Source organism: Myotis myotis, unplaced genomic scaffold (genome assembly GCF_014108235.1).
Source record: "Myotis myotis isolate mMyoMyo1 unplaced genomic scaffold, mMyoMyo1.p scaffold_m19_p_12, whole genome shotgun sequence".
Classification (NCBI taxonomy): Eukaryota; Metazoa; Chordata; class Mammalia; order Chiroptera; family Vespertilionidae; genus Myotis; species Myotis myotis.
Genome location: NW_023416316.1, coordinates 48,037,168 through 48,057,672, shown reverse-complemented (window position 1 = coordinate 48,057,672; position 20,505 = coordinate 48,037,168). Strand labels below are relative to the sequence as shown.

The 20,505-nt window shown below is 40.7% G+C and overlaps 2 protein-coding genes across 3 annotated transcripts in view; both read left to right on the top strand.

Annotated features, from left to right (window-relative positions):
• The first annotated feature begins 1,271 nt into the window (after positions 1 to 1,271).
• Positions 1,272 to 5,897, top strand: RANBP6 (RAN binding protein 6). 2 transcript variants are annotated; one of them, XM_036331096.1, is made up of 2 exons: positions 1,272 to 1,510; positions 2,567 to 5,897. In XM_036331096.1, exons 1-2 carry the CDS (start codon positions 1,316 to 1,318, stop codon positions 4,631 to 4,633), a joined length of 2,262 nt encoding a protein of 753 aa, XP_036186989.1. In that variant the 5' UTR covers positions 1,272 to 1,315; the 3' UTR covers positions 4,634 to 5,897. The 2 variants fall into 2 exon arrangements, with proteins under 2 accessions (XP_036186989.1, XP_036186988.1); XM_036331095.1 differs by having other exon boundaries at positions 1,272 to 5,897.
• Positions 5,898 to 8,525: 2,628 nt separating this feature from the next.
• Positions 8,526 to 20,505, top strand: part of KIAA2026 (KIAA2026 ortholog) — a 103,298-nt gene continuing 91,318 nt past the window's right edge. Inside the window, exon 1 of the mRNA XM_036331098.1 lies at positions 8,526 to 9,198. Coding sequence (XP_036186991.1) covers positions 8,612 to 9,198 — 587 coding nt within the window. The 5' untranslated portion in view covers positions 8,526 to 8,611. The remainder of the gene's footprint in view (positions 9,199 to 20,505) is intronic.

The following is a 20,505-nucleotide window of genomic DNA, read 5'->3' as shown; positions in this document are numbered from 1 at the left end:
TCAAAATGACAGAATGACAAAGTAATAATAATACAAAAATAAGATCCAGTCATTTTAGAGGAATAATTGTTTTTGAGTGACACACTTGCCTCAATTAAATAAATAATATTTAGCCTCAGAGGCATTTGTTTTTTGGAATACTCCTAGCAACTTCCTATTAAAAGGAAAACTTTAAGAGCATTTTACAGTTTAAACAACATTGCAAGGAAAACCTTGAGTGACATGACAAAGGATACAAAATTAATTTAGCGATAAGACCAGGATTCAAGTCTTCTGAAGTTCCTGATCGATTCGATATACTCCAGGTCACTTTCCACACCATACTTAGTTGTCTTTCTCATTCTTTATTATAGTCCATAGGCCAAATGATTCTGACACGTAGCCGAGTTTGAGCACCACTGCTCTGCTGCATTAGGTGTGGTGGTGGGAATTCTTTTTACCTTTTATTGCACTTACTTGATAAACAACTTTATTGAGGTATTGCTAGTATTCACATACCACACAATTCACCAATCTAAACTGTACAGTTCAATGATTTAGTGTAATCACAGAGGCGTGCAATCATCACCACAATCAATTTCCGTCTTCATCACCCGAAAAGAAACCCCATACCTGACAGCCGTCATCCTCCCTTCTCCCCTCCTCGCAGCCTCTGGCCATCACTAATCTGTAAGCCCTGCCTATTCAAGACCCCTCCTATAAACGACACCACACAATATGCGGCCTTTGGGGATCGTCTTTCACTTAGCCGGTTTTCAAGGTGTGTTTATTGTTTTAAAATTATGCAGTGGTTCTCAACCTTCTGGCCCGTTAATACAGTTCTTCATGTTGTGACCCAACCATAAAATTATTTTCATTGCTACTTCATAACTGTGATGTTGCTGCTGTTATGAATCGTAATGTAAATATCTGATATGCAGGATGGTCTTAGGCGACCCCTGTGAAAGGGTCGTTCGACCGCCAAAGGGGTCGCGACCCACAGGTTGAGAACCGCTGAATTATAGGGTAACTTGTAGAGACAGTTTAGAAATAAAGGGGGTGGGGTGGGATCACCCACAATCCCGTTCTACTACAATCAATGACATGCTTTTCTTTCCTTTTTCCCTCCTCTGCAGGTGCGCTTGGATCGGACTGGAAGAGTAGGAAGGATGCCCCTCCCCGCCGCCAGCTCCCCGCACCTCGCTCAGCTCAGCTGGGCAACCGCTGCCGAGGGCGGAGCGGCCCCGCCCCTCCCCGCCGGCGCCCCGCTTGCGTCACGGCGGGCGCCGCAGACCCCCTCCTCCCCGCCGGGTCGCGGCGGCTTTGACAGAGCGCGATGGCGGCGGCCGCGGCGGCAGGGGTCCCGGCGACCGTGTCGGGGAAGCCCGAGTTCTACCAGCTCCTGAAGAACCTCATCAACCCCAGCTGCATGGTGCGGAGGCAGGCCGAGGAGGTCTACGAGAACATCCCGGGGCTGTGCAAGACGACGTGCCTCCTGGATGCCGTCCGGAACCGGAGAGCAGGTTACGAGGTGAGACAAATGGCTGCCGCGCTGCTCCGGCGGCTTTTGTCCTCGGGGTTTGAAGAAGTCTATCCCAACTTGCCCGCCGACGTGCAGAGGGACGTCAAGATCGAGCTGATCCTGGCCGTGAAGTTGGAGACGCATGCCAGTATGCGGAAAAAGCTCTGTGATATTTTTGCCGTGCTGGCGAGGAATCTGATCGACGAGGAGGGCACGAACCACTGGCCGGAAGGTCTGAAGTTCCTGATCGATTCGATATACTCTAAAAATGTGGTTCTGTGGGAGGTGGCGCTTCACGTTTTCTGGCACTTTCCCGGAATTTTTGGGAACCAAGAGCGGCATGATTTGGATATCATCAAACGGTTGTTGGACCAGTGTATCCAAGATCAAGAGCATCCGGCCATCAGGACATTATCCGCCAGAGCTGCGGCTACGTTTGTGCTTGCCAATGAGAATAACTTCGCCCTTTTCAAAGACTTTGCAGACTTGCTTCCTGGAATCTTACAGGCTGTGAATGACTCTTGCTACCAGGATGACGACTCCGTGCTAGAATCCCTTGTCGAGATTGCAGATACTGTGCCTAAATACCTGGGTCCTTATTTAGAAGATACTCTGCAGTTGAGTCTAAAGTTATGTGGAGACTCTCGGCTTAGTAATCTGCAACGCCAGCTGGCCCTTGAAGTAATAGTGACCTTGTCTGAAACTGCAACCCCAATGTTGAAGAAATATACAAATATTATTGCACAGGCAATTCCTCATATATTAGGAATGATGGTTGATCTACAGGATGATGAGGACTGGGTAAATGCCGACGAAATGGAAGAAGATGACTTTGACAGCAATGCAGTTGCTGCTGAGAGTGCACTAGACAGACTGGCCTGTGGGCTGGGTGGAAAACTTGTCTTACCAATCACTAAGGAGCATATCATGCAGATGCTTCAGAGCCCTGACTGGAAATACCGACATGCTGGATTAATGGCCTTATCTGCCATTGGAGAAGGATGCCACCAACAAATGGAACCAATTCTAGATGAAATGGTTAACTCTGTTTTGCTTTTTCTTCAGGATCCTCATCCAAGGGTAAGGGCTGCCGCCTGTATTACGCTTGGACAGATGGCTACAGATTTTGCACCTAATTTCCAAAAGAAATTCCACGAAACAGTGATTGCAGCTCTGTTGCGTACCATGGAAAATCAAGGTAATCAGCGTGTGCAATCACATGCAGCTTCTGCGCTCGTTATTTTTATTGAAGACTGCCCCAAATCCTTGCTAGTTTTATATTTGGATAGTATGGTGAGAAATCTACATTCCATCTTGGTGATTAAACTTCAAGAGTTGATTCGGAATGGAACTAAGTTGGCCTTGGAACAGCTTGTGACAACTATTGCCTCAGTTGCAGATACAATAGAAGAAAAGTTTGTTCCGTATTATGATATATTTATGCCATCACTAAAGCACATTGTTGAGCTTGCTGTTCAAAAGGAACTCAAGCTTCTGAAAGGAAAAACTATTGAATGCATTAGCCATGTTGGTCTTGCTGTTGGGAAAGAAAAATTTATGCAAGATGCATCAAATGTGATGCAGCTATTACTGAAGACACAATCAGATTTAAATAATATGGAAGATGATGACCCTCAGACCTCTTATATGGTTTCAGCATGGGCTAGAATGTGTAAAATTCTTGGAAGTGATTTTCAACAGTACCTTCCACTGGTTATTGAGCCTCTTATTAAGACTGCTTCAGCTAAACCTGATGTTGCTCTCTTAGATACACAAGATGTGGAGAATATGAGTGATGACGATGGCTGGCAATTTGTAAATCTTGGAGATCAGCAAAGTTTTGGAATTAAAACCTCAGGACTTGAAGCAAAAGCAACTGCTTGCCAGATGTTGGTTTACTATGCTAAGGAATTAAGAGAAGGACTTGTGGAATATACAGAACAAATTGTAAAGCTGATGGTTCCTTTACTGAAATTTTATTTCCATGACAATGTTCGAGTGGCAGCAGCTGAGTCCATGCCATTTCTCCTGGAATGTGCAAGAATTCGTGGCCCAGAGTATCTTGCACAGATGTGGCAATTCATATGTGATCCCTTAATCAAGGCTATTGGGACTGAACCTGATACAGATGTACTCTCAGAAATAATGAGTTCTTTTGCCAAGTCCATTGAAGTAATGGGAGATGGCTGCCTTAATGATGAACACTTAGAAGAACTGGGAGAAATATTGAAAGCAAAACTTGAAGGGCACTTTAAAAACCAAGAATTGAGACAGGTTAAAAGACAGGAAGAAAACTATGACCAACAGGTTGAAATGTCCTTGCAAGATGAGGATGAATGTGATGTTTACATTTTGACCAAAGTGTCAGATATTTTGCACTCATTATTTAGTACTTACAAAGAAAAGATTTTGCCATGGTTTGAACAGCTGCTTCCATTAATTGTAAATCTAATTTGTTCTAGTAGGCCATGGCCAGATAGACAGTGGGGATTGTGCATATTTGATGATATTATAGAGCACTGTAGCCCAACCTCATTTAAATATGTAGAATATTTTCGGTGGCCAATGCTACTAAATATGCGAGATAATAACCCTGAAGTCAGACAAGCTGCTGCTTATGGCCTGGGTGTTATGGCACAGTTTGGTGGAGATGATTATCATTCTTTATGTTCAGAAGCTGTTCCACTGCTGGTAAAAATTATTAAGTGTGCAAATTCTAAAACCAAAAAAAATGTCATTGCTACAGAGAACTGTATCTCAGCAGTAGGCAAGATTTTGAGGTTTAAGCCTAACTGTGTAAATGTAGATGAAGTTCTTCCACACTGGTTGTCATGGCTTCCACTGCATGAGGATAAAGAGGAAGCTATTCAGACTTTGAGTTTTCTCTGTGACTTAATTGAAAGTAACCACCCAGCTATACTTGGTCCAAATAATTCCAATCTTCCCAAAATAATCAATATAATTGCAGAAGGAAAAATTAATGAGACTATTAGCTATGAAGATCCGTGTGCCAAACGCCTAGCTAATGTTGTGCGCCAGGTACAGACTTCTGAAGAATTGTGGTTGGAATGTATATCCCAACTTGATGATGAGCATCAGGAAGCCTTACAGGAGTTGCTGAATTTTGCTTGAAGCACTTTAATACCACTTGAATATCATCTACCATAAAAGCAACTCCAAATAAGTTTTGTGAATGGATTCCATTGTAATTGAGAGAACTGTTTTTTCCCTGCTAAGCAGTTTGTATTCCTTCCCCATGTTTCTCCAGGATTAGCCAGTGTTATAACCTTCTGTTCACCTTGCATGTTTTATCTTGTAATCATAGATCTTGGTGATGACCTGTGCTTCCACTGTCTTAGAATGTTTTTTCTCTTTCCCCTAGTTGATGTGAAGTATATAAATTGTTGCTATTTGTCTGAATTATTGATGCTGAGCAAGCATTATACTTGGTGTCAGGATGTCATACTGCCTATCACAAGATGCTAAGAGCTCACAGAGTTCGGACAGGAGAACTTCCAGGACAAACATCTTTGTAATTATGGGTGAAGAATATAGTGGCAGGCTTAGTCCTCCTTGATTAATAGTCCTGGTTTTCATGGTAATAGGAAAATGCTGAAATTGGGAGAGAGTTTTGAACTATTGCAGTGGATGTGGGGAATTTTCTCTATATTATGTATGAACTTTTTTACAATGCCTTCCTCAGAACTGGGTGAAACATCCACATTCTACTTCCAGCTGAGAGTTATGAGAACTTTAGAATTTTCTTAGTCAGACTGGTCTCTGTTAAGTTATCTAGGACTCTTAAGAACCGTGTTTACTGAAAAGGGTATCCTGACATCTAATATTGGTAGCATGTAACATACTGTAATAACACAGTTTGACAAATGGAAAGTAATATTTGTGGGAGTCATTAAATGTTATGTATTTGAGCAGAATATTGTATTGTGTATGTATGCTATTTTTCCCCTCCAAAGCAGCTCAACAAGAGGAGAAGACCTAATTTAAAGTGGAGTTTAAATAGATTTCTGTTTTGAAGAAGTTCTTAATAGATGCTATAGTAGCACTAAAGAGTATTCTATTGTGAAAATGAAAGGAAAGCAAAATTAATATTATCTTTAGACATGAAAATGTAAACAGCTTTGAGACCAATCATTTAGCATTAGATGTGCATTATAAGAAAACAGTACTAGAAATGTAGGGTTAATTATATTATTTGGAATGTCAGTCTTTAATGTTGAGCTTTTGTAGGGTAGAAAAAAGCTTTCTACTCAACAAATCATTGATCCAAAATTTAAAAATAAATACATCTATCATGATTTCCTGGTACTATTGTGAGTACTGTATATGTAAACTATTTAGCAAGTACTGGTAAGTGCTTAATAAATGGTAGCTATTATTGCTGTTGTTTGTACTTCTGTTTTTTAATGGTTTAGAATGCCTTTACATTAAAATATCCCTGATTTTCCACCTACCAGTTCAGATAAACAGGCCATCTAGGCCATTGTGGTCAGAAATATGAAGGTGAAATTGTAGGTATGCAATTCCTGTCCATTCCGTACAATTATTTAATTAAGGGGGGAAAGCAAAAGACACTAATTACAGTATAGTCACAATTTTAAGTTTATTTAAGATAAATTAAAAAATATACAAATAAATAGAAAAATCCCACCACAAAATATTAATAGAGTTTTTCTCTGGGTAATGGGATTAAATGACAATTTTTTTCTTGAAACTTACCTACAATCAACATATTTCTTATATATACATATTTTAGGTTCAAGGACCTAATCACAATCATCTTGGCTTCTCCATGACCTATGGCTTAGGTTCCTTCAACTCAGCCATACTTCTTTATCTTAATATTCCTTAATTAAGAAGCCCTTGATCAACATTTCTTGCAATTTCCTACACTCTTGTGCATGCACAATTGGAAATTCTGCCAGGTGACTAGTAATTAGGCCCCTGGAGAGTTTTGAAATATGACAGACCTAGATTTGAAATTTGGCAACCTAAGCATCAGATTCTTTATCTGTTAAATAGACACAATACCTAGCTGATAGGATTGTTGTGAGAATTAAAGGAGATAATGAATATAAAGTGTTTAGTACAGGGTTCAACAAATGCAAGCTAATATATTGGAGAGTCCTGAAATAGGGTTGGTGGTTAAAGAGGAAGGGGGTTATTTGCTGGTGTAGGGTGGGTCCAGATTTTTGGGATTTGTCAAAGGAAATGAGGGATGTCCAGTCAGACACTTTTTTGGTCGCCAGTTGCTGAAATAGTTTCCTGCCTTTGTACCTGTGAGCTGAAGTACATCTATAGGTTTTGAGGAGAGAATGCTGTAAGTGCCTAATAAATTGCAAATGTCTTTAAAGGTCCATATTAATGAGAAACAATCTCAAGAGTCAGAATATCTGACCATTTAGTTAAATAGCTGTTACTTTAAAAAAGGTATATTTCTCATTCTAAATAGAAAGTATTATGTGCATCTTTCAAATAGAACATGGGAAAACAGTAATGTCTGCTTTATGGAACCATTAATTCCTTTCTACCCACTTATTTTTAAGAAATGTGAAAATTAGTGTGAAGGATGAGTCCACTTTTAAGATATCTAAACAGTAATTATATAATGTGTAGTGAGATTACAAGGCCATGCTAATGACTACTTAATAGCTAACTAATGCTATACAGATTAGACTTGAAATATCTGAAAACTTTTTAGTCCCGAGGATATATTTTTTTAATGAGGTTCCATTCCCCTCTTTTATTCTTAGCAAATATCAAGAATCAAAAATGTGGAAATATGTTTTTTCATTTTAATGAAAAACATGAGGTTTCCAAAATAGGAATTGATGTTAAGAACTGGAGTTTCAGAAATCCGAGTTCTGCAAATCATCTTGTCTCTTGCATGTGCACATATGTTTCAGTTAGTCTAGTTATTAAACCTCCTTTTTACACTTTTCAAAATTCTAATTTATATTTAAAACCCGGCAGTCACAATGGGAAAGAAACTGTGTGCAAAGAAAAGGTAAATTTTATAGTAGGATAGGATTTACATTTTGTGTCTTCTTACTTTTCATCTGCTATTAACAAAAGTTATCTAGCAAGCTCCTTCGGGAATAATTTTAGTTTTTAGGGCTAGTAAGGGGCTATCGCAAAGAAACAATCCTCCCGCAGTTCTTGCTCTCCGAAGCCCTTCGGCCTCTGCGCAGGCGCCTGGCTTCCCTCGCCACTCCGCCCTTAAAATCGTCTGCAAGCTGATGACATCATTGGTGCGCGCAACCTACCAGATCTCGGGACCTGTAGCTACGCCGGAGTCCCTGCTGTCGCGTAGCGGGGCGGGACACGAGGGGGTGGGGCTGTCTCAATGCGCATGCGCATCGGGGATGGCGACGGCGACTCTTTCTTTGCCCCAGTGGGGGGGTGGAGTGGGGACCTGAGTGCCTCCCTCTTCTCTCTGCCCCTCCCCTTCCCTCCTCACCACCCCCCCAGCGCCAACCCGCCCAGCGGGGCTTCTAACTGACAGTTGTCGTCCAGCTCGGTCGGCGCGCCGCCTCCTCCTTGCCCGGGTTCCCCGCAGGTAGAGAGGGGCGGGAGGGGTGTGAGGGAGAGGAGGAGGAGGAGCCCGAGCCGCCGCGGCCCAGCGCTTCGGCCCCCTCCGGGGAGGCGAGAGGACCCGCACTTCGTCCTCGCCCCCTCCCCGTCCCCTCGCCGGCCCGGGAGGGGGTGGGGCGCCGAGGCCGCGGCGGCCCGGCCGGGCCCGGCGGGTGAAGCGCGGGCGGGGCGCGGAGGGGTGAGGCCGGCGAGGGCCGCGCGCGCCGCCGCCGCCGGGGGGAGGGGAGAGGAGGGCACCTAGGCTCTCCTCTTCTCTCCCCCATCCCCCGCGCGCCATGTAACCCCGCCCCGCTGGCGGCGAGCTCGAGACCCCCGCGCGCACGGAGCCGAGCCGGCTGCGGAGGAGAGCGAGGCCCGATGCGGCTGGGGCTGCGCGGTGCGGCGGCGCCCTGAGGAGGTGGCCCGCGCTCACGCGTCCCCCGGCGCCTCGAGCGGCCGCCCCGCATCGCCCAACCTGGTCCTGCCGGGGGCGTGAGCGCGCCCAAGACGCCGCGGGAGATGGAGCCGGCCGGGGAGGAGGAGAGGCCGCCGCCCGCAGTCGAGGAGGAGGACGAAGAGGAGGTGGCAGCGGCGGCCCCGGCCTCAGGGCCGGTCCGACGGAGGGGTGCCTCCTCGCGGGAAGACGCGGACGGCCCGGAGGAGGAGGCAGAGGAGGCGGCGGCGGCGGCGGCGATGGTGGTCGGGGGCAGTGGCTGCAAGGAGCAGGAGTTGAGCTACGAGCTGCAGCAGGGCTACCGCATCCTGGGCGAGTTCCTGCAGGAGAAGCACCGCGGCCTCACCGCCCCCTTCCTGCAGCCTTTGGGGGGCGTTGCCGCCGGAGAGGAGGAGGCGGCGGCGGCGGAGGGGCCGCGCGGCGGGGGCCGGGGCAGTCGCTCTGTCCCGCAGCCTCCCGGGCAGGGCCTGTGTCTGCTGAAGATGGAGGAGAAGTTCAGCAGCGGCCAGTACGGGGGCATCACCGAGTTCGTGGCGGACTTCAGGTCGATGCTGGAAACGTGCTACCGCCTGCACGGAGTGGACCACTGGGTCTCCAGGCAGGGCCAGAAGCTGGAGATGATGCTGGAGCAGAAGTTGGCGCTGCTCTCCCGGTGAGTGGACGCCGGCCCAGGTGGGACTGGCGGGCGGACAAAAACACACCCTCACACGTGTCCGAGGAGGGGCTGGGCCAGGGGCCGGGGGGCGCCGCTGATAGGCGCGGAGTCGGGGCTGGGGAGCCCTGGGAGGAGCGGCCGCTCGGGGCGGGGGCCCGCAGGGGTGTGGCGGGGCGGGTGTGGGAGGGCGAACCCCGCACCCAGGTGGGAAGAAGCGGAGAAGGGAGCCCAGGCCCGAACCAAAGAGCGGGCCAAGCTTGTAGATGTCAAGTAAAATGGTGCCCGTAGGGAGAAGGACAGGGGTAGGCGGAGGACAAGTTTCAGTGGGAGGGAAGTTGGATCCGTAGCTTTTAGAGAGTTTTTAGCGTGACAGTTTAAAAAAAAATGTTTAGGATGAAATGGCGTTAGGAAAATTAATTTTAGCTCGTGTAAAAAGGTGGTAGTTTCATACCATTAAAAAATAGTATCGTTTTTCTACCCCATTATCGGCCATCGGAGATTTGTGGAGTTATTAAATGGTTAATGATTACTCTGGTGTACTCCTGATCTTTTCTCTCAGCTTCATCTCAGGAGACTGAACTTTTGCAATTATAGTGGGTGCATCAACGCAAAATTGTTAATACGTTTAGATATTTGTGTGTATTCTACCACAAATCATTGGCTCTTCAGGTGGCACCGTGCTGCTGGTGTACTCCACCCATATATCTAATTTAGTAAGAGGAAATAATGGAGGCTACTAAAACGTATAAATTTCTAATAATTACGTAATTTATACACGCCAAATTAATTTCTCAAGTGGCAATTTTTTAGGAATAGAAAAATAATTGTTGCTGAAAATAGTTGAATGGTAGTCTGACTCTTTACTAGCTGAAGTGAACTTGAACAAGTCACTTTACTTTTTTGGCTTTAGTTTCATCATCTGTAAAATGGGGATAATAATAGTACCTACCTCATGGGATTGCTGTAGGATTAAATGAGTTACATGTAAAGTCAACAGTGCTGGTCCCATAGTGAGCCAAATATAAATGTTAATCTTTATAGTAGTAGTAGTTGAATAAAATGAATATTTTTCTCATATCTGAAATGGGGCATTCTACTAGTGTTTTTCTGGAGTAGTTGTTAATTTTTTGGTCCTTGATTTATAATTGTAATTTTAAAGTGATCTAATTTGTCAACTGGCTTCTTTATGCTGTTTTCACTACCATCAGTGACTTCTTTCATTGAAAACAGTAGGATTCTTCTTGAATCCTTTTATAAAGTAGAATTATTTGGTAACAATTATTCACAAATTTGCTTTGTAGATTACTCTATATACTCTTTTAGTGACATTATCCTTGTATGTAGTGTATTTGTTACCCTTGACTCCACAGTGTTTTGTAGTTATGACCGACATAAACTCAAGTTGATGTCACAAGATTTTAGATTGTGGAAGGACTCATAGATTTAATCTAATCCAAGTATCCAGTTTTATAGATGTAGAAATAGGATTTAGGATGAGGCAAGAGAATGGCTGTATGAAAGCGCTAAGAAGCAGCATATGGGTTTGAATGAATTACAGGTATTTTCAGAAGCATTGTGTGTATAGTAAATAATTTTCGAGTCCCACAAAAGAGCAAGGGAGACTATTTCTCTTTCACATAAAGGTATATAAAGGTAAATTTCTAAATGCTTAGAATCAATCCCAGGGGCTTATGCTCATTCTGACATGATTTAATAGCGTCCATACTTAGAATTTAAACTTATAAAGTCTGTTGTTTGTAAACATAATATATATGTGACATTATTTTAAGAGAGATAAAATTCTTGCATTTTAGTAGCAAAAAGTAATATGATGGTCTTAAACAGATAAAAGTTTTATAAATAATGGGTTTGCCAGACCACACTGGTTGATAATGGGAAGTCATTTCTTGTTATGTACTAGCCTACTCAATAAATGCTTTGAGTGGGCACAACTTTGAGAAAAAAGCATAGGTTGCAACTCTTCAGTATGCATTTAGGATATATAGATGTTCCAGAGCAATGTTCTGTAGACTGTCCATATAAATAAGATTTTCAGCAAATAGATGACCCAGATACCTTATATGTAAATAAGTGGTACATGGTATCTTAGTACTATAAAAAAAAAAATCATTTAGATATTATCACTTAAAGTATGTTGTGTGTTTTATTTACATTTTTATTTATTGATTTTAGAGAGAGAGGCAAGGAGAGAAACATCAATTTGTTGTTCCAGTTATTTATGCATTCATTGGTTGATTGTTATATGTTTCTTGACTGTGGATTGAACCCTCAACTTTGGCATATCGGGACAACACTCTAACCAACTGAGCTATGCAGCCAGGGTTCATTTAAGTTTTGTCCTGTCTTCTGTTAGATATTGAATTAGCTCTTATTTTCAAATGTACAGTAAGAACTTTACATCTGCTTTATATACTAGTGAGTCCTTTAGTGAGCACAAGACAAGTTAGATTAGGTTAAAAGGATGCTATATCCTATATAATAAAAGGCTAATGTGCAAATTGTCCCCTTGGGAGTTCAACTGACTGGGAGTTTGACCGCTCACTGTGATGTGTGCTGACCACCAGGGGGTGGCGCAGAACAAAGGAAGGCCCTGGCCAGCAGCTGGGGGAAGGAAGGCCCTGTTCGGCCCTGATCACCAGCCAGGCCTAGGGACCCTACCTGTGCATGAATTTCACTTACTGGGCCCCTAGTTAATATAGAACAGCCCAATGGAATTAGTACTTCGGACTCATTATATAACTTGAATCTGGATTCCTTCATCTGTGCTATGAGAGTGCTAGGCTAGATTTGTTGATTGTATATGAGGGTATCTGTCAGAGCAAGACATTCAAGTCCCTGAAATCAAAAGTTAAGTTCTCTGCTTTTAAATGGTTTATAGTTGAGTAGGGAAACGGAGACTTTAAAAAGATAATGATTCTGTAATGGATGTATAAACAAGGTACAGAGAAATTTAAGAAGGAGACATAAATCTGAAGGGAAGGGACAATTGAGAGGAAGAAGGAGAAAGGGGAAAGAGACTACAGTACTTACAAGACATCATATAGAAGTATACACTTGAACTGACTTTCTAAGTTGAATATTGCTGCTGGGATTTTTTTTGGAGGGTTTGAAATGAGCATTCCAGAATGCTGAACTTCAGTGAATGCAAGGTATGAAATAATATAATGTTTCTGGGAACTATAGTCTATATGGCTACAGTATGGTCTCCAGATAGTGTCTACAACCCAGGAGATATGCAGGGTGATTGATTGGGGTGAGGAAAGAAAATATTACAAGGTCAGTGTATTCAAACTAAGGGCCCGGAGCATGAAATTTGTGCACAGGTAGGATCCCTAGGCCTGGCCAGTGATCAGGGCCAATCGGGGCCTTCCGGCTGCCAGCCGGGGCCTTCCTTTGTTCGTGCCACCCCTTGGTGGTCAGTGCACGTCATCGCGAGCAATTAAACTCCCAGTCTCCTGGTCGAACTCCTGAGGGAACACTTCGCATATTAGCCCTTTATATAGAGAGATTTTATTTTATTTATTTAATCCTCACCCAGGGATATTTTTTCATTGCTTTCAGATAGAGTGGGAGGGGGGAGAGAGAGACATATTGATTGGTTGCCTCCAGCACAAGCCCCTATTGGTCCAGGGATGGAACCTGCAACCCAGGTACATTGCCCTTCAACCAGCAACCTTTTGGTGCTGGGTTCCACACTTTAACCACGAGGCAAAACCTGCCAGGGCTTGGCTTGCTTTTTGTAGTGTTTTTAATAGCACTATGTCTGTAGTTTATAAGTATAATAATATGTTAATATATGTTGGTAATATATACCAACATGTTATGCATATTTGTAATATAACTAGAACCAAGAAACAACATATCTATTCTCAGGAAGGTTATAGTTTTAGAAGGGATCTCATTCATTTGAAGCAACTGAAAGAAATATCAATTATCATTAAAAATGGGGAGAAAATAAGTGGAAAGGAATAGTGAATACTTAACAGTTAGGAAATTATGCACAAAGCTTTAGAAACTGTCAAATAGTAATAAGAATTTTTGACTCTGGCAAATTTTAAACCATGATGTTTTTGAAAGCTTTAAGAATATTGCTATATAGTCAGAAGATTGCTTTTTCTAGTTTTAAAAGGTTGTGGTTAAAGAAGAGGCATCATCAGTGATCCCAACAGAGCTAAACCTAAGTATTGAGTGCAGTGATGAAAGGGTGAGGGATTTTAATTAAGACATTTATTGAGTATATCTTAATACTGTGGTTCATTCTCAGATTTATTCCATTGTCAGAACACCTGGCAATCATGCAACTATTTGCAGGCTATCATGAAATATTGATATATTTGGTGGTATCATATGATTTTTTTTTTTTTTTGCTGGGGAGCCCAAAAGGCTTTGTAAAATTACAGGAGGAAACCCTTGATTGAAGAAGTTGTATTTAGTACCTTAGTTTTTCCTCCCTTACAAATGAGAGAACATAATCAGGATGGTAGATCTTGGTTCATTCAGCTCATGAAATAACTATATTACAAGGGTGCATACCTTGAAGACTACTGTGGTGAGCTTTATTATAAAGTATTAAGGGAGTGCAAAGGAGTTGTAACTGCAAGGAAGGAGGAAGGAGCTGGAATTGAAAAATACTTCATTAGATTTTATTCTAGAGGTTAAAGTTTTGGAGGGTGGATAGAATATTGATAGATGAAGTTGAGGAGTTCATTTAACAATTACTTGAACTATTATATGTTAAGTAAAGCCCTGTAGATACAGTGATAAATACGACATTATTTCTTATTTCAAGGTGGTAGATAAACAAACAATCGAAGGTATGGAGTCAAAGGAGTGCAGAGTATCCCAGAGGAATAGTTTATACCCAGTGATTAACTTAATCACTTAATCATTAGAGTATAGGATAATGAAGGGCTGTAGTGGCAGATATGTGTAGAAAGGTAGATTGGAGCTATAGAGAGTCTTAATTGCTTGCTAAGGAAGTTAGAATGTAGGCAGTATAGATCTATCATAGGTTTTAGCAAAGGGGCGACATGATTTTACTAGTATTGTGAGTTTGAAAGCTGACATGGAAGAACAGAGAATGAAGAAAAGAAACCAGTTAAAAGGCTATTGAGTTAATTCCATGAAAAGATAATAGGTAGTAGGAAAAAAAAGTGGATGAGGATATGAAAGGTATATTCAGCAGGTAAAATGGCAAGCTATTGGATGTGGGATGTGAAGGAAAGGATGATGTCCAAAATGAATTCAAGCCTAGGTGATGGTGGTGATGCTTCTGAGGGAATATGAGAGGAGGCATTTATTTGAAGATACTCAGCTGATAATTATGGGAAGGCTGCATATGTAGCTCAGCTGAGTGAGTAGGGCAAGATTCGAGAATATTTGATCAGGATTTAACCTGCAGAAAGGTGATGGTTGAAGAAACGGGAGTGAATGAGATTTCCCAGGTACGCTAGTTAAAATACAAAGGGGACCTAAAGGCAGAACTTTATATAAGTATTGAGTACATTTACTGGAAAGATGAAAGTTTAGAAGAAGATGATTAAACTGTGTATGATACATATTAAAAGCTGAAATGGTTAATTAAGAAGAGGCAGTTAATGAAGATGAAAAGAATTTATTCTGGAATAAGTAAAAGTTATTTTATATAGTACACTTATAGACTTTATTATTTTAGGAAATTTTGTTCCATTTGAAAATATTAATTTAAGACTGATTTAGATTTAATACAGTAAAAATGCACCAATAGATTCTAATGTGTTCTGCCTTCTTGTCTGTTTCTCATTGTATTTGTGCCTTTCTTAATCAATTTATAACTACATTTTTATTTCTAAGAAAAACTGGAGCAGGGGGAAAGAAAATCATGTTTTTGGAGAGAAGATTGGATCCCTTTCAGTAGTTGTGTTTTAGCTTTCAAGTCATCTGTAGGCTATGTCCCTGAACTTAGAGGTGCCCGGAATAAATCATAGCAGTTTTCATTTTCAAGAACAAATAATAGCAGTTTTCATTTCTAAGGAACTTGCATAGTGATATAAATCTTTAAAATACATATTAAGTTAATTGAGGTGCTTTTTTTAAAAATTGGGAATGAATAATAAACCCCAGTGGTAGTATTATTTATCACCTAGCCCTTTGTATATTATCTCCCACCTCGGACCTGTGAATATTCCAGAATTAATCATGCTTAAAAGCCAGGATATTAAGTATATACACTGAAAAAATACTTGGGCAAACCAAAAAAGTGTTAATAATGGCTATTGCTAAGTAGAAAGATCATGGCTATTTTTCATTTTCTTCTTTTAACTTTTCTATATGTCCTAGATTTTCTACAATAAGCATATTTTATGGTTAAAAGATTTTACTTAAAGGAAATTACTATTTACAAATTTGATTAAATTATGTATTGGTAAAATAGGGTTAACCATATGTATCACCGAAGTTGTAAGATAGTATACATTCATATTAAATGTTGTAACTGAGTAGTGGAACTGTAGGTGATTTTAAATTTTCGCTTTCACTTGATAATTTTTTCTACAGTTTTATTTTAATGTTCAAAATATAAAATCTACAGATTTTGTAAGTACAGTTTTAAGAACTTGAAATAGTGAGTGCTAAGAACTCACACAAAACTTTCATATTTAAGGCATTTGAGTACAGCTATTTGAAAGTACCTTCAGAAAAAAATAACTCTTCTGACAGATTTTATATTTCTTTTTTTAAAATATATTTTTGTTGATTTCAGAGAGGAAGGGAGAGGGAGAGAGAAACATCAATGATGAGAGGGAATCATTGATTGGCTGCCTCCTGTACGCCCCTTACTGGGGATTGAGCCCACAACCTGGGCACGTGCCCTTGAGCAGAATTGAACCCAGGACCCTTCAGTCCACAGACTAATGCTCTATCCCAGCGGTTCTCAACTTGAGGGTCGTGACCCCTTTGGAGGTCGAACGACCCTTTCACAGGGGTCGCCTAAATACATCCTGCATATCAGATATTTACATTACGATTCATAACAGTAGCAACATTACAGTTATGAAGTAGCAACGAAAATAATTTTATGGTTGGGGGTCACCACAACATGAGGAACTGTATTAAAGGGTCGCGGCATTAGGAAGGTTGAGAACCACTGCTCTATCCACTGAGCCAAACCAGCTAGGGCATATTTCTTTAAATGTATGTCTGGAAATTCATTTCTATCCCACTACAAGATAAAAAAAGAGAATACAGATTGTAATAACCAGTTTAAGGTAAAACTGCTTGATTAAATCTCTTGCTATATTTTTTGTTTTTAATATATTTTATTGATTTTTTACAGAGAGGAAGGGAGAGGGATAGAGAGTTAAAAACATCGATGAGAGAGAGAAACATCGATCAGCTGCCTCTTGCACACCTCCTACTGGGGACGTGCCAGCCACCAACGTACGTGCCCTTGACCGGAATCGAACCTGGGACCTTTTAGTCCGCAGGCCAACGCTCTATCCACTGAGCCAAACCAGTTAGGGCCCTCTTGCTATATTTTGTAAATACTTTACTAATATTTCTCTTTTGTGAGAGTTTAAACCTTCTAAATTAGAATTAGTGAAAAAACACTGCCAAGATATAATGCAGAAAGCGTTTGGTTTGTTATTTAACACATGAAGTATTTGGGGGATCTTCTCTTTCTCTTTCCAAAGGATATCCCCAACCCTCTCTCAGATACATCTCATTTGCTAGACTTAAGTTTTCTTTCAAATCTCAATTTATAATGACATTTGGGTTTGCAGAAACTTTAAAGGTAAACCGTTTTACTTAAATCTTACAATTTAGAACTACCCCAGTACATTGTCATTTATGGTATTGGTGTAACATTTTCAGTTGTATGAGATTGATATCAGAAAGAAAATCTCACCCACAGAAATGCGTACCATGATTAGAATATTGGGATTATTTTCCCTATGGCATCTCATATTTTATGTTTTGTTTATTTTATTAGCATCATGTGTTTCTCAAGGAACACAGTTTATCTTTATTTTTTTATTTTTATTTTTTTTCCCTTTTTAAAAAATTTCTTTATTGGATAAGGTATTACAAATGTGTCCTTATTTCCCACTAATCCCCAACCTCCCCGCCCCCTCCCCCATCCCCCCACTCATGCTCTCATCCCCCTGTTGTCCGTGTCCATTGCTTTGGCTTATATGCATGCATACAAGTCCTTTGGTTGATCTCTTCCCCTTACTTCCTCCCTCCCCTACTTTCCCTCTGGGGATTGACAGTCTGATCGCTGTTTCTCTGTCTTTGGATCTGTCCCTGATCATCAGTCTATGTTGTACTCTATATTCCACAAATGAGTGAGATCATGTGGTATTTATCTTTCTCTGACTGGCTTATTTCACTTAGCATAATGCTCTCCAGTTCTATCCATGCTGTTGCAAATGGCAATAATTCCTTATTTTTTACCGCAGCGTAGTATTCCATTGTGTATATGTACCACAGTTTTCTAATCCACTCATCTGCTGATGGTCACTTAGGCTGTTTCCAAATCTTAGCTATGGTGAATTGTGTTGCTACAAACATAGGAGTGCATATATCCTTTCTGATTGGTGTTTCTGGCTTCTTGGGATATATTCCTAGTAGTGGAATCACTGGGTCAAATGGGAGTTCCATTTTTAGTTTTTCGAGGAAACTCCTTAACTGCTCTCCACAGTGGCTACACCAGTCTGCATTCCCACCAGCAGTGCAGAAGAGTTCCTTTTTCTCCACATCCTCGCCAACACTTGTTTGTTGATTTGTTGATGATAGCCATTCTGACAGGTGTGAGATGGTACCGCATTGTCGTTTTGATTTGCATTTCTCATATAATTAGTGACTTTGAGCATGTTTTCATATGTCTTTCGGCCTTCTGTATGTCCTCTTTTGAGAAGTGTCTATTTAGGTCTGTTGCCCATTTTTTGATTGGATTGTTTATCTTCCTTTTGTTAAGTTGCATAAGTTCCCTGTAAATGTTGGAGATCAAACCCTTATCGGTGATATGATTGGCAAATATGTTCCCCCATGCAGTGTGCTTTCTTGTTGTTTTGTTGATAGTTTCCTTTGCTGTGCAAAAGCTTTTTATTTTGATGTAGTCCCATTTGTTTATTTTCTCTTTAGTTTCCATTGCCCTAGGAGCAGTATCAGAGAAGAAATTCTTTCAGCATATGTTTGCAATTTCATTGCCTGTGGATTCCTCTAGTATTTTTATGGTTTCCTGTCTTATGTTTAAGTCCTTTATCCATTTTGAGTTTATTTTTGTGTATAATGTGAGTTGGTGGTCTAGTTTCATCTTTTTGCATGTATCTGTCCAATTTTCCCAACACCATTTATTGAAGAGACTGTCTTGACTCGATTGTATGCTCTTGCCTCCTTTGTTGAATATTAATTGGGCATAGTAGTTTGGGTCGATTTCTGGGGTCTCTATTCTATTCCATTGATCTATATGTCTGTTCTTGTGCCAGTACCAAGCTGTTTTAAGAACAGTGGCTTTGTAATACAACTTTATATCTGATATTGAGATCCCACCTACTTTGTTCTTCTTTCTCAGGATTGCTGCAGCTATTCGAGGTCTTTTTTTATTCCAGATGAATTTTTGAAACGCTCGTTCTAGATCTGTGAAATATGCCGTTGGTAATTTAATGGGGATTGCATTGAATCTATAGATTGCTTTGGGTAGTATGGACATTTTGATGATGTTGCTTCTACCAATCCATGAACATGGTATGTTCTTCGATCTGTTTATGTCTTCCTCTGTCTCCTTTTTCAGTGTCCTGTAGTTTTTCGCATATAAGTCTTTTACCTGCTTAGTTAAGTTTATTCCTAGATATCTTAATTTTTTTGGTAAATGGGATTTACCAAAAAATGGGAAATGGGATTGCTTTTTTAGTCTCCCTTTCTGTAAGTTCACTATTGATGTAAAGAAATGCCTTAGATTTCTTGGCATTAATTTTGTATCCTGCTATATTGCCGAATTCATTTATTAAGTCTAATAATTTTTTGATGGAGTCTTTAGGGTTTTCTATGTACAGTATCATGTCATCTGCAAATAAGGACAGTTTTACTTCTTTTCCAATTTGGATGCCTTTTATTTCTTCTTCTTGTCTGATCGCAATGGCTAGTACTTCCAGTACTATGTTGAACAGGAGTGGTGAGAGGGGGCATCCCTGTGTTGTTCCTGTTTTTAGGGGAAATGGTTTTAGTTTTTGCCCATTGAGTATGATGTTGGCTGTGGGTTTGTCATATATGGTTTTATTATGTTGAGGTATGATCCTTCTATTCCCACCTTGCTGAGAGTTTTTATCAAAAATGGGTGTTGAATTTTGTCAAATGCTTTTTCTGCATCAATTGATATGACGATGTGATTTTTATCTCTCAATTTGTTTATGTGATGTATCACGTTTATTGATTTGTGGATATTGTACCATCCTTGCATCCCCGGGATAAATCCTACTTGGTCGTGGTGTTTGATCTTTCTGATGTACTGCTGGATCCGATTTGCTAGAATTTTGTTGAGTATTTTGGCATCTATGTTCATGAGGATATTGGCCTATAATTCTCTTTCATTGTGTTGTCTCTGTCTGTTTGGTATTAGGGTGATGCTGGCTTCATAGAATGAGCTTGGAAGTGTTCCTTCCTCTTGAATTTTTTGGAATAGTCTGAGGAGGATAGGTTTTAGTTCTTCCTTGAATGTTTGGTAAAGCTCCCCTGTGAAGCCGTCGGGCCCCGGGCTTTTGTTTGCTGGGAGCTTTTTGATTACTGCTTCAATTTCTTCCATAGTTATTGGCCTGTTGAGATTTTTAGATTCTTCCGGATTGAGTTTTGGAAGATTGTGTTTTTCTAGGAATATGTCCATTCATATTTTATGTTTTAAACTGCTCTTCAACTTTAGTGGTGGGCTGCCTAACAAATAGATAAATAAAGGGACACCAGTGTTCTGCTAAATACACAATTCCTGGTGAATTCAGGGTTTTTTCTCAAGTTTGTTTTAAAAATAAGAACAGAGTCCACTTCATTTGCACGGAAGGAGAGAAACAGACCATCTGAAAAACTTATTACATATAAATGTTTTCAAATCGAAGTGTAAATTTAAATTGTTTCTGTGCTAATCCATAGCTCAGTTTTAACATCTGAATTACTAAAATTGGAAGATAAATATATTAGAGTATAATCATTAAATAAAATTGAAGACATTTTATATTCTTCTTGAATACTTGTGCTTGAGGAAAAACAGGTTTAAAATTAATTCTCTTTGTACAGATAAACTAATTTCCTAGCTTC